This window comes from Nomascus leucogenys, chromosome 24 (genome assembly GCF_006542625.1).
Source record: "Nomascus leucogenys isolate Asia chromosome 24, Asia_NLE_v1, whole genome shotgun sequence".
Classification (NCBI taxonomy): Eukaryota; Metazoa; Chordata; class Mammalia; order Primates; family Hylobatidae; genus Nomascus; species Nomascus leucogenys.
The window spans coordinates 28824677-28837168 of NC_044404.1; the positions used below are offsets into that span (position 1 = coordinate 28824677).

The following is a 12492-nucleotide window of genomic DNA, read 5'->3' on the forward strand; positions in this document are numbered from 1 at the left end:
ACATGCCCAAGCCTCACTCTTGGATAGCTCATCTCACTAGAGTGGGCCTGAGCATCATCTGATTTTTTTGTTTTTCAAGATCTACAAATGATTTATGTGGTCCTCTGATAAAAGAACCACCCTACTGCATACTAGCAGAAATTGTGCTAGTAAATCGCAGCTAGAAGTAGAAGTCGTTTGCCTTTACTCAGTCTGATGGTTTGAATTTTATTCTTTACTGCTCTAGTATATAAGTATCTAAGTTTCTACTGTCAGCCAAGAACAATATGGTATTGAAGTTAGTGGGTCACCATCAGCATTTTTCTTTATGTAGACCTTCAGATATGGGAGATACTGGATTTTTAAAGTTATGTATTGTCTGTATATGCACCAAAATCTTGTAAATATTAATAGCTGAATTAATAAAACTGAAGACCCACACATCTTAAAAAGCAATCCCTACCCCCAACACTGTGAATATACTAAAAGCATTGAATTATATATTTTAAATGAGTGAACTGTATGGTATGTGAATTATATCTCAAAAAAAGCTGTTAAAAAAAGCCATGATCCCTACCATGATATTATAGAGTTAATATCTTCCATATTTTACAGATGATTAAACTAAAGTTTGTAAGATTAAGCCCCATGCCTTAGGACACACTACTATATGTGACTGAGTGTGGGCCTAAGACTCGTGATTTGGCTTTTGCCTCTGTTCCACGCAGCCTTTCACAGCCAGGGCTTTTTATTGTAATGTTATTATTTTTCCAATCTGTGAACTCTGTTTCTGTCAGTTTCCACACTAATACCCTCTTTTCCACATACAGTACAGATTGCCAAGGCTAGGAATGCTGAAGACATAAATCATTTGGCTCTGCAATATTAGTACTGGATTGAAACCAAAGACAAGTGGCAAAATAACACATGGTGAAAGCATGGGCTAAGTTTCTATGATGCCAGGCATAGTTGAATTAATTGAGAGGAGGTGTGAATACACATGTATAATGATACTTAAACACAACTGTGAGCAAAATATTTTGTCATATTCCCCTGTGTTGTCAGGTTTGGTCTGCCATCTGCCATTCTTGCAATGACTGCTTAAAGCACCCATTAGTAGTAGCTCTGTGCTAATCCAGAGTTATTAGTACTAACCCAGTAGTAGCAATCTGTGCAAGAGGCCACAGATTTTTCATGGAAAGATAAAGGAGATCCTTTTTTTTTTTTTTTTTTTTTTTTTTTTTTTTTTTTTTTTTTTTTTTTTTTTTTTTTTTTGTTTTTTTTTTTTGAGACAGAGTCTCGCTCTATTGCCCAGGCTAGAGTGCAGTGGTACGATCTTGGCTCACTGCAAGCTCCACCTCCTGGGTTCACACTATTCTCCTGCCTCAGCCTCCCAAGTAACTGGGACTACAGACGCCTGCCACCATGCCCAGCTAATTTTTTGTATTTTTAGTAGAGACGGGTTTCACTGTGTTAGCCAGGATGGTCTCTATCTCCTGACCTCATGATCTACCCACCTTGGCCTCCCAAAGTGCTGGGATTACATTCATGAGCCACCACGCCCGGCCGATAAAGGGGATTCTTGAATTTCTGCTGTTTTTCCTATATATCCTCTAAGGAATTAGTTCTTTCATTGGAAATTATGACAGGGTAATGAGCATTTCTTTTTCTTTTTTCTTTTTTTTTTTTTTTTTTTTTTTGAGGCAGAGTCTGGCTCTGTTGCCCAGGCTGGAGTGCAGTGGTATGATCTCAGCTCACTGCAACCTCCGCCTCTCGGGTTCAAGCAGTTCTCCTGCCTCAGCCTCCCGAGTAGCTGTGACTACAGGCACCCACCACCACACTTGGCTAATTTTTGTATTTTTAGTAGAGACGACGTTTCACCATGTTGACCAGGCTGGTAGGCTGGTCTCGAACTCCCGACCTCAGGTGATCCGCCCACCTTGGCCTCCCAAAGTGCTGGGATTACAGGTGTGAGCCACTGTGCCTGGCCAAGCATTTCTTTCTTAATATTGTTGTATGAAGTAGTTGGGAATTTAAAGTTTTTATCTGTTCAGATTCGTGGAATTCCTTTATCTGATCCTTACAGTTTACAAATCTAAAAATTTCAGGATGAATTATGTTCAGTTATAGTCAGTTTAAGAACGCAGGAAAGTATATAATAAAAATTATTGATTTCCATGCAAATTGATTAAAATATAAGAGTCTTGGCCGGGAGCGGTGGCTCATGCCTATAATCCCAGCACTTTGGGAGGCCAAGGCAGGCAGATCACTTGAGGTCACAAGTTTGAGACCAGCTTGGCCAACATGGTAAAACCCCATCTCTACTAAAGATACAAAAAATTAGCCAGGCATGGTGGCACGTGCCTGTAGTCCCAGCTACTGGGGAGGCTGAGGCAGGAGAATCACTTGAACCTGAGAGGTGGAGATTGCAGTGAGCCGAGATTATGCCATTGCACTCCAGCCTAGGCGACAGGGCAAGACTCCATCTTAAAAAAAAAAAAAAGTCTCAGTACAAAAGAGGATAACAATATGTTATCAGAAATACTAAATCATGCAGAAAAACACTTTCATTCCTAGATACTGCCAGATAAGTGAAGCTTTATTACAAAGTGTAAATGTTTTATATCCCTGAAAGAATGAACATAAAAACCATAAAAAGAGTATGAGTGATTATTTTGAAGTTAGCTGTCTAAAACTTAGATACCAAATATTCCAAAACAACAATTGGCTCTTTGAAAAGATCAAGATTTTATCATAAGTCTGTATAGTTTATTCTCTCTAAAACAGTCTATACAGCTTTTCCCCTAAATTAAGGTTTCTCAACTTCAGTAACTTCAGCCTCTATGCACTGGATGCCAGTACCTCCTCTCTCTCCCTTCCTCTGTTACAACAACCAAAAATGTCTCCGGACATTGCCAAATATTCTCTGGGGACAATTTACTTCAGTTGAGAACCACTGCCCTAAATATATTAGAGAATAAGAGCTGTAATACAAATTGGTAAGGCTGAGAGATAGTAGGACAGAACTCAAAAGATATTTTTGTTTAGGTTTGAGGACTCACAGTCAAAGATTTTGAATTCGTGTTATTTTAATCAAATGATTTATTATTAAAAGGGAGAGGCTGGGCGCGGTGGCTCACGCCTGTAATCCCAGCACTTTGGGAGGCCGAGGTGGGCGGATCACGAGGTCAGGAGATCGAGACCATCCTGGCTAACATGGTGAAACCCCGTCTCTACTAAAAATACCAAAAATTAGCCGGGCGTAGTGGCGGGCGCCTGTAGTCCCAGCTACTTGGGAGGCTGAGGCAGGAGAATGGCGTGAACCTGGGAGGCGGAGCTTGCAGTGAGCCGAGATTGCGCCACTGCGCTCCAGCCTGGGCGACAGAGCGAGACTCCGTCTCAAAAAAAAAGAAAAAAAAAAAAAAAAGGGAGAGCATCTGGTTCAAATATTTGTCCTTACAAGCATCAGAAAGTAGTTCATGTCTTATCAGAAGAGCCATTTATCAAGTTATTTTGTAATCATTCCAAGGTGGCTTACAGAAGAAATCAGACTTAATTCTTTTTCCTTACAATATATTTTTAGGTTCTTGAAATAACCTAAAAATGAACACATCTTTATTTTTAAAAGGCCTCATGGAAGAAATCATATTTAATTAACCCTTTTTTTCCTGCCATAGACAACATTGCAGGTTTTTGAAACTAAAATTACAAGGTAAATGGATTTTCTGTTTCTTTTCTTTGATCTTGTCTCCCCTGAATTCAGCATTCATGGAACATGATCATTAACACATTTTAGCCTTTCTGCTAAGGATACATTTAACTTTCTTGTTGCTATCAGTTCCCTGGCAGAGCACTAATGATTTATTTTTTACCCTCTGTGTGATAGCCCACTACACACTGTAACATTCGTGTGTATCCTGGATTCACAATTATTTTGCCTGGTGACTTTGAAATAATACAGTAGCTCTGGCCTTTACTTATGCTTCCCTTTTCCCTTTCTCACGTAGCAGCAGCTGTCAATTCGGCAGACCGAAGTCCTCGGCCCACTTCTGCACCCGCCATTGCTCAGGGTCAGGTTGCAGAAGGTGGCGTCCTAGATGCCTCTGCCAAAAAAACAGTGGTCCCTAAAGCACAGAAGGAAACAGTGAAGGCTGAAGTGAAAAAGGAAGACGAACCACCTGAGCAAGCTGAGCCAGAGCCCACAGAAGCATGGAAGGTATGTCGTCAGTCCAAATACCTATAGCTAGCTCACTTTGTGATTTAGAGGCCTTAACTTTTTCACCAGGAACGTTCTCAAAGCAACTGCTTACTCTCACAGACTCAATAAAGTTGTTCCTCATTCTTTCTAAATGAACATGTCTCCCGTGAACCTGTAAAATATTTTCACGGAGTTATGTCAATAAGACTGTAAGCTGTCTCAGAAGTTAGAAGGTGACCCACTCCTTGACCCAACTAGTTTATTTATTTATTTATTTATTTATTTATCTATTTATCTATTTATCTATTTATCTATTTATTTATTTATTTATTTATTTATTTTGAGACGGAGTCTCGCTCTGTCACCCAGGCTGGAGTGCAGTGGTGCGATCTCAGCTCACTGCAGACTCTGCCTCCCGGGTTCACGCCATTCTCCTGCCTCAGCCTCCCGATTAGCTGGGACTACAGGCGCCCGCCACCACGCCCGGCTAATGGTCTCGGTCTCCTGACCTTGTGATCCACCCGCCTCAGCCTCCCAAAGTGCTGGGATTACAGGCGTGAGCCACCGCACCCGGCCCCAACTATTATTTTTTTAAATGATCTTATAAAACACACCAGTATGATTGATCCTCTGCTTTTTAAAATAATTTTTACTCATCTAGAAGGAATCTCCACATTGCTTTTTAAGACTAAGCTCTGCTATTGTGATTAAAATAAAATTTTATTTTCTAAGATGGATGTCTGCACATTTCCAAAGAACTAGTCTTACATAAAGCGCATCTATGTGGTTGCTCAAATCTTAAGTACCTTTACAAAAAGGAGAAGATTCATTACGTAGGAGAGGTTGTACTGCTGCGTTGCCTATGGTTCTGAGTTAATTGTACCCACAGTCACTGCACTGTGTTGAAAAATCACCAATTTAATTTCCTAGACAGTGACTAGACTGACCTTTTATATGTTAAACTTTGTAAACACATTTAAGCAGTGATGGAAACGAAGTGCTAGCTCAGATTTATTGAAATAAATATAGGTCTTACTGTTGGCAACAGGAATTGTGAGAAGCAGTCTTCATAAGAAGAATTACATTTTTATATGTCTGTTAAGGAATTTAAAAAAAATTTTTTTTAACTGCATAAGATCTTAGTAAGTGTCCTCACTTTGGCAGATGGATTAACCTTGTTCTTTTGGAGCCAGATCAATACCTAGTTTATCTCTAGAGCAGTGGACAGTCTAACTCTGTTTTGATTATATTAAAAAAAAACCAAAACTGTTAGGCCAGGTGTGGAGGCTCTCACCTGTAATCCTAGCACTTTGGGAGAGTGAGGTGGGCGGATCCCTTGAGCCCAGGAGTTCAAAACCAGCTTTGGCAAAATGGCGAAACCCCATGTCTACAAAAAATAAAAAAACTAGCTGGGTATGGTGACGCACATCTGTAGTCCCAGCTCCTTGCGGGGGCTGAGACAGAAGGATAGCTTGAACCTGAGAGGTTGAGGAGGCTTCAGTGAGCTGAGATCGCCCACTGCACTTCAGCCTGGGTGACAAAGTGAGACCCTGTCTCAAATAGTGAAGCCCCATCTTTACTAAAAATACAAAAATTTAGCTGGGCATGGTGGCAGGTGCCTGTAATCCCAGCTACTGGGGAGGTTAAGGCAGGAGAATTGCTTGAACCTGGGAGGCAGAGGTTGCAGTGAGCCCAGATCACACCACTGCACTCCAGCCTGACAGAGCAAGACTCCGTCTCAAAAAATAATAAACTGTTAAATATGACATACAGTTTTACTGTCCATTTGGGACTACCTTGAGTCCAGAGAGAAAAACAGATTGAGTGAATGGTAGGTGTTTACATTTTTGTACCTAGCCAAATGTTTATGACATTGGTCATCAGGCTCAGTGTCAACAATGCCTGTTTAATGTTAGACTGCCTCCTCAGTTCTTAATGTTAGGATATCTCACCAGGCACTTTTGACTATCTCTCTATTTATTATACTAACTAAAAAGTGTTGGATTACTGGAATTGTCAGGGGAATCTTCCTAGTGGCTAAGATTCCTCTGGCTTTCTGCTGACTCACTTTTTCTCCTTTTTGCCTATAACACAGACATAAATATCTTCAACAATAGGCTCCCTTTGCTCTTGGGAACTTGGCAGAGTGAAGAGATCACTACCTGGTATATGCTTTCGATTTTAAGTGCCAATAGGGAATCTTTGTTGCCAGTTAATTCTTACATAAATATATGATTCGAGATACTTGTGTTGAAATGAGACTGAAGGCCACCTCTGATAACTTATTATTGTAATAGTGGTGGCAGAATTAAGGGTGACTCTGAGCTGATTTTATATGTAGCAGTTAGAAAATAACTATGGCGGCAGGCACGGTGGCTCACGCCCGTAATCCCAGCAATTTGGGAGGGCAAGACGGGTGGATCACAGCCTGGCCAACATGGCGAAACCCCGTCTCTACTAAAAATACAAAAATCAGCTGGGCCTGCTGGCAGACACCTGTAATCCCAGCTATTTGGGAGGCCAAGGCAGGAGAATCACTTGAACCTGGGAGGCAGAGGTTGCAGTGAGCCGAGATCGTGCCTGCACTCCAGCCTGGGCGACAGAGCAAGACTCTGTCTCAAAAAAAAGAAATAACCCCAAACCGTTAATTACCCCTGGTAGTTAAAGTGCTGTAATGGGGTGTGCTTAACTTAACACTTGACAGTGTCACTAATTTTAGTGCTCTCTTAGGTTTTTTAGACTCAGTCTAGGGAAAATAGCACAGTGACATTATACTCCAAAGTAATGCTGCTTAGTGTGATTAAAAAGAATATCAGCATCACAGATTGATGAGGTTCTGTAAAGAACTTAATGATACAAAGTGATTTAGCCCTTAGTAAAAATAATCAGTTTTTTAATTTAAAATATCCAGTGCTTTGGGCATTGCTCACTCTATTATGCTCCCTCTTAATAGTCTGTTTTTTTTTAATAATTACTCCATTTTCTATATATAAAATGACGTTACTAAAGGCATTTCAAAGCTAGGCAGGAGACCTTAGCTATTCTCTTTCTGCTATTAATATCAAGGATGAATCTTGCCCTTCTACCAAACACATAGGCTCTACCTCCCTAGAGGAGATTGCAGTGTGTTGAATGTTGCAGCTGAATCCTGCATGTGCTTGTTTATAAGCCAGCCCTGGGAGTAATTTCATGTGTCAGTTACAATTTAAATTGGGTTTATTGTTAAAGTTTTGTTGTGTAATAAACTGAAGAATGAGGGAGGGTGCCTCTTTAAGTATATTGTTCAACTAACAAAATCCTTTGTGTTTACCAGTTTGGTGTCATATGTGGTTTATTACATGTGTGCTTTAACTAAAGATTTTCTTTTTCTTCCTGTCATATATGTCATACGTTGATAACTTCATATGTAAATTTGTTTTTAAATGTTATTTAAAGTACTTCCAGATCAGTTTTTAAAGGCAAAACAAAACCATGGGCTATTGCATTAAATAAGCCTAAATTATTCTTTTTAGTGGGTACTTTTTTATAAAAAAGTATAAAAATATATTTTCTTCATCAATAGAATACTTACCTTAATTTTCTTTTTTGACAATTTGGATATCCATATTACCTTTTCAGCCTTGAAAATGTGATGGTAAACACAGATGACTTTTGGGAGTAATACCCTTCCCTGTAACACCCTCCATAAGACTGCATCATGATGATTACATATCAGCATATTTCACAACCAGCTTAAAGATGCAGCTTATTTGGAAACAACACTATTCATAGAAACCTACTAACCTAAAATGTTTTTACTACTTTATTTCTTAAATGTAGGTGGAAAAAACCCACATCGAGGTGACAGTACCCACCTCAAATGGTGACCAAACACAGGTTTGTGCCAATAGGCCACTTGTTCCTCTTTCCCTCCACCCCTCAGTTTTTTTCTTCTCCCTTACTCCTTTTTCCTTAAAAAAATTATAAAATGAAGGTTCAAACAAACTTCAGTGAGCAACATTTTATCATTTTTCTTTCTTTTTTAAATTATGGCAAAACAGAAGCTTGCAGAAAAAACTGAAGATCTGATAAGAATGAGGAAGGTTAGCTATTTTTCACTTTCACAAAACTACATTGCCATTTCACCCATGCTGACTTACAGTGCATTAAAAAGACAGTGATCCATTCTTTTCATTGATTTCTTTTAATCGGGAGTTGTTAATGCTTTCAAATAAGGGATATGGGCCAGGCGCATTGGCTCGTGCCTATAATCCCAGCACTTTGGGAGGCCAAGGCAGGGGGATCACTTGCGGTCAGGAGTTCGAGACCAGCCTGGCCAACATGGTGAAACCACGTCTCTACTAAAAATACAAAAATTAGCCAGGCGTGTTGGTGCACACCTTCAATCCCAGCTACTTGAGAGACTGAGGCATGAGAATCACTTGAACCCGGGAGGTGGAGGTTGCAGTGAGCTGAGATCATGCCACCATGCTTCAGCCTGGGTGATAGACAGACATACACATATATTTACATAAACTGAAGAAACCATAATCCTGTACTATATGTTGAAAAGTTTCATTAAACTTTTCAGTAGCAAAATATCTTTTTAAGCAAAATGAATTAATCAGTGAGAATCAAACCTATCTTTTATATTTAAAAATTTATAAGAACTATTTCACAATGACATCATATTCTTGGAATAATTGATAATATTTTATACACATTTATCATAAAATGAAAACCATCATAGCTGGCTGTGATGGCTCACACTTGTAATCCCAGCACTTTGGGAGGTCGAAGCAAGAGGATCCCTTGAGCCCAGGAGTTCAAGACCAGCCTGGGCAACATAGGGAGACCCCATCTCTTCAAAAAATAAAAATAAATTAGCCAGGCATGGTGATACACTCCTGTGGTCCCAGCTACTTGGGAGGCTGAGGCAGGAGGATCACTTGAGTCCAGGAGGTTAAGGCTGCAGTGAGCCACAACTGCACCACTACATTCCAGCCTAGGTGACAGAGTTTAAGACCCTGTCTCCAAAAAAACACCCACTGTAGCAGCAACTCCCAGTACTGTGTACAACCAACTTCTCTGTGCCTCATTCTTTTCATCTATAGAGTGGGATGAATCAGTTTGAATCAGTTAACTGAATATATTTGTTGGCTGATCATGTATAAAATGATAATCTTTCTTAGATCTTTTTTATAAAAGAGATCTAATCTTTTATTAGATTTTATAATTAGAGATCTAGATACTGCAGTGTCACTAAGTATAAAATACATCCCAAAAGCTAAATAATGTTTTTAAAGCATTTCTTCACTCCATGATACATGGAGTTTCAGTGTTTTTTAGAGTCATATGTTTTAAGGTAACCCTCAAACAATTCAATTTCAAAAATGAAGATAAAACAGCTTGTTACATAAGAAGCCAATGAAGCCAGGAGCACTGTCTATTTAAATAACATCATCACATTCTTTCATAATTCATGAAAAAGGTCATCATTTTCTTGTGGTAATCATGTTCTCTCTGTGTCCTTGTGACTCTCACCATTTCATGTTGGCATATGCTGCGCTGTGGACATTTAATTTTAAATATTTTTTGGTTTGCCAATTTTCAGTTTTTTCCCGCAAGAACAACATTTTAATTTTTTATGCTTTTCTGTTTTTCCCCCCTTTCATTTTCACAGAAAAAGAGAGAAAGACTAGATGGTGAAAACATTTATATCAGACATAGCAATTTAATGTTGGAGGTTTGTATGAACTTGAAGCTTATTTCAGTTGGTTGCCTGGAACCTTCTGCGTTCTTTGCTGATCCCCTTTTCTTCATTCTATGCTGCATTTGGTTTTGCATGCCATTGCATGAAGGAACTTTAGGTTTAAAATGCTTTTGCATGTTGGTGAACATGAAGATATGCAAACATCTCGCCTTCTGATTCTTTTTAGTTTCTATCTGTCATACTTACCTGGAAAAATATATGATTGGGACTACCTCTACCTCTCATGGTTCCGTTGTTTTACCCACCTTTAGAAAGTTCTACACCATTGCTAAAAGTTCCTTTAATTTTCCAAGAGTATAAACTTCCATATGTCCCAAGATGCAAATTTGCACTATTCATTCATTTTCTGAATTAACAGAGTGTGAAAAAGAAGGGAATTCAGAATGGACTTAAAACATTGGAGATAATAGAAAAATGACAGAAGAACTGTTGGGGGGGAGAAAAGTAAGATATAAGAAGGAAAGAGGGGAGCCTAGCATTTAATGAGTAGTTACTATAAGATGGTTTAATCATAAAAACAGGCCTGTGGGTATGAGATTGTTATTTTAAAGATGAGAAAATTGAACCTCAAAGAGATTAAGTAATTTCCCTATAGTCCCAGAACTGGAAAGCCAAGATGTGAGTTAGGATCTATCCAACTCTGTTAAACTACACTATTTTGCACTCAGAAATAGCAGCATGCTGTCTGCTATAGGAGTTGTGAGATTATTTTCCCATTATATTCAACATTGGTCATATATATATATATATATATATATATATATATATATATAAAATCAACATTGGTCATATATATATAAAATTTTTATTTTTATTTTTTGAGACAAGAGTCTCACTCTGTTGCCCAGGCTAGAGTGCAGTGGCATGATCTCAGCTCACTGCAAGCTCTGCCTCCCGGGTTCACGCCATTCTCCTGCCTCAGCCTCCCAAGCAGCTGGGACTACAGGCGCCTGCCACCACACCCGGCTAATTTTTTGTATTTTTAGTAGAGACGGGGTTTCACTGTGTTAGCCAGGATGGTCTTGATCTCCTGACCTCGTGATCTGCCCACCTCGGCCTCCCAAAGTGCTGGGATTACAGGCATGAGCCACTGTACCCGGCCTTTTTTTTTTTTTTGAGGCGGGTCTCACAGTGTTACCCAGGCTGGAGTGCAGTGGTTCAATCACTGCTTACTGCACTCTCAGCCTCCTGGGCTCAAGCAATCCTCCCATCTCAATCTCCTAAGTAGCTGGGGCTATGGGTGCACGCCACAATGCCCAGCTAATTTTTAAATTTTTGGTAGAGACAGGATCTCAGTATGTTGCCCAGGCTGGTCTTAAACTGCTGGACTCAAGTGATCCTTCTGCCTTAGCCTTCCAAAGTACTGGGATTACAGGCAGGAGCCACTGGACCCAGCCTAAACTTTAAAAACTAGATAGACCTCTGGCTTAATGTATAGCCTCTAATAATTATTTAAACCTCATCTTATTCGTTGTCAATACCTGTATTTTGAGTACTTGTTATGTATAAAGTCTCTGAGAAAAAATATGCCCAGCCTTCATTAAACATGTATTGTGTGGTGGGTGCAATACCAAGTGCTTTACATATATTTGTCTCATTTAACATGAAGTTTTTCAAGGCTGGACCCTCAGATATTTCAGACTTGGCAACTAGATCTCTTTGTTTTAGCCCACATCTGAAACTAGACCTGAGTAGTTCCATCTTCAGAGACTAGGAAGAATAGTGAATGTTGGCCGATTTCCTTTATTTGGCAGTGTAACATCTTGAAATTCTAAACATGCATGTTTCCTGACTAGTTCATCTTCAGTGCTTCCTCTTAACTGGAACCTGCAGTACCAATCATATATTTGTCATTTGTTCCATGAGGTGTGTTATGGCTTCTGAGACTCACAAAGTCCCTGTGTGTGATGTGTTTTTCCCTCAGCATTTCATTGACAGCCATGAGAGGGGATTTCTAAATAAGTGTGTTTGAAAATTAAAACCACTAACTGCCTTTTAAGAACATTTTATATTTAATGAAGTGTTTGGCTTGATTGCTGCTAAAATTATGAAGTGATAGGCATCAAAAAGTGTCTAACCTGAGCATAGCCAAAGTAATTTGGCCATCATTCTTTAGAAGTTTTTTCCCCTGTAAGGAAGTTCTCTCAAGTTATCTGTCACTCCAGCAGGTTTTTTTTTTTTTTTTTTTTAAAGCATCCCTCCTCCCCCATCTCCTACCCCGCCCCCACTAATGCTTTGTTCTGGCACAAATAAGGTCGAGTTCATTTTTAGATCTACCGCCTCCTCCTCCATCTCCCAGAGAGAACCTGTAGCAAGTTGTCTATGACAAATTCTATTTGGAACAGGTCCCTTTGAGATCTTAATTTTACTCTGTGCCCCCACAGGTTTTCAACAAAGCCAGCTAAGAAGGATGGAGAAAGCTCCCTCAGAAGCTACTGGTTTTACCAAAACATTTATTTTCCCAGGTTCCAAGCCAATCCGAAGCTAGGCAAGAAGAGTAGCAAATTACAAGTCTCTTACATTAAGAGGTTAACTAAGAGAGTTATCATTTTACATAGCATCT

The 12492-nt window shown here is 39.4% G+C and overlaps 1 protein-coding gene across 13 annotated transcripts in view; it reads left to right on the forward strand.

Annotated features, from left to right (window-relative positions):
• Positions 1-12492, forward strand: part of EPB41 (erythrocyte membrane protein band 4.1) — a 225452-nt gene that overhangs the window by 160327 nt on the left and 52633 nt on the right. For 7 of the 13 annotated variants that reach the window (XM_030805656.1, XM_030805657.1, XM_030805644.1 and 4 more), the window contains exons 12-15: positions 3987-4195; positions 7997-8053; positions 8218-8259; positions 9840-9902. In XM_030805656.1, coding sequence (XP_030661516.1) covers positions 3987-4195; positions 7997-8053; positions 8218-8259; positions 9840-9902 — 371 coding nt within the window. The remainder of the gene's footprint in view (positions 1-3986; positions 4196-7996; positions 8054-8217; positions 8260-9839; positions 9903-12492) is intronic. The other 6 variants (XM_030805645.1, XM_030805646.1, XM_030805648.1 and 3 more) reach the window with 6 other exon arrangements.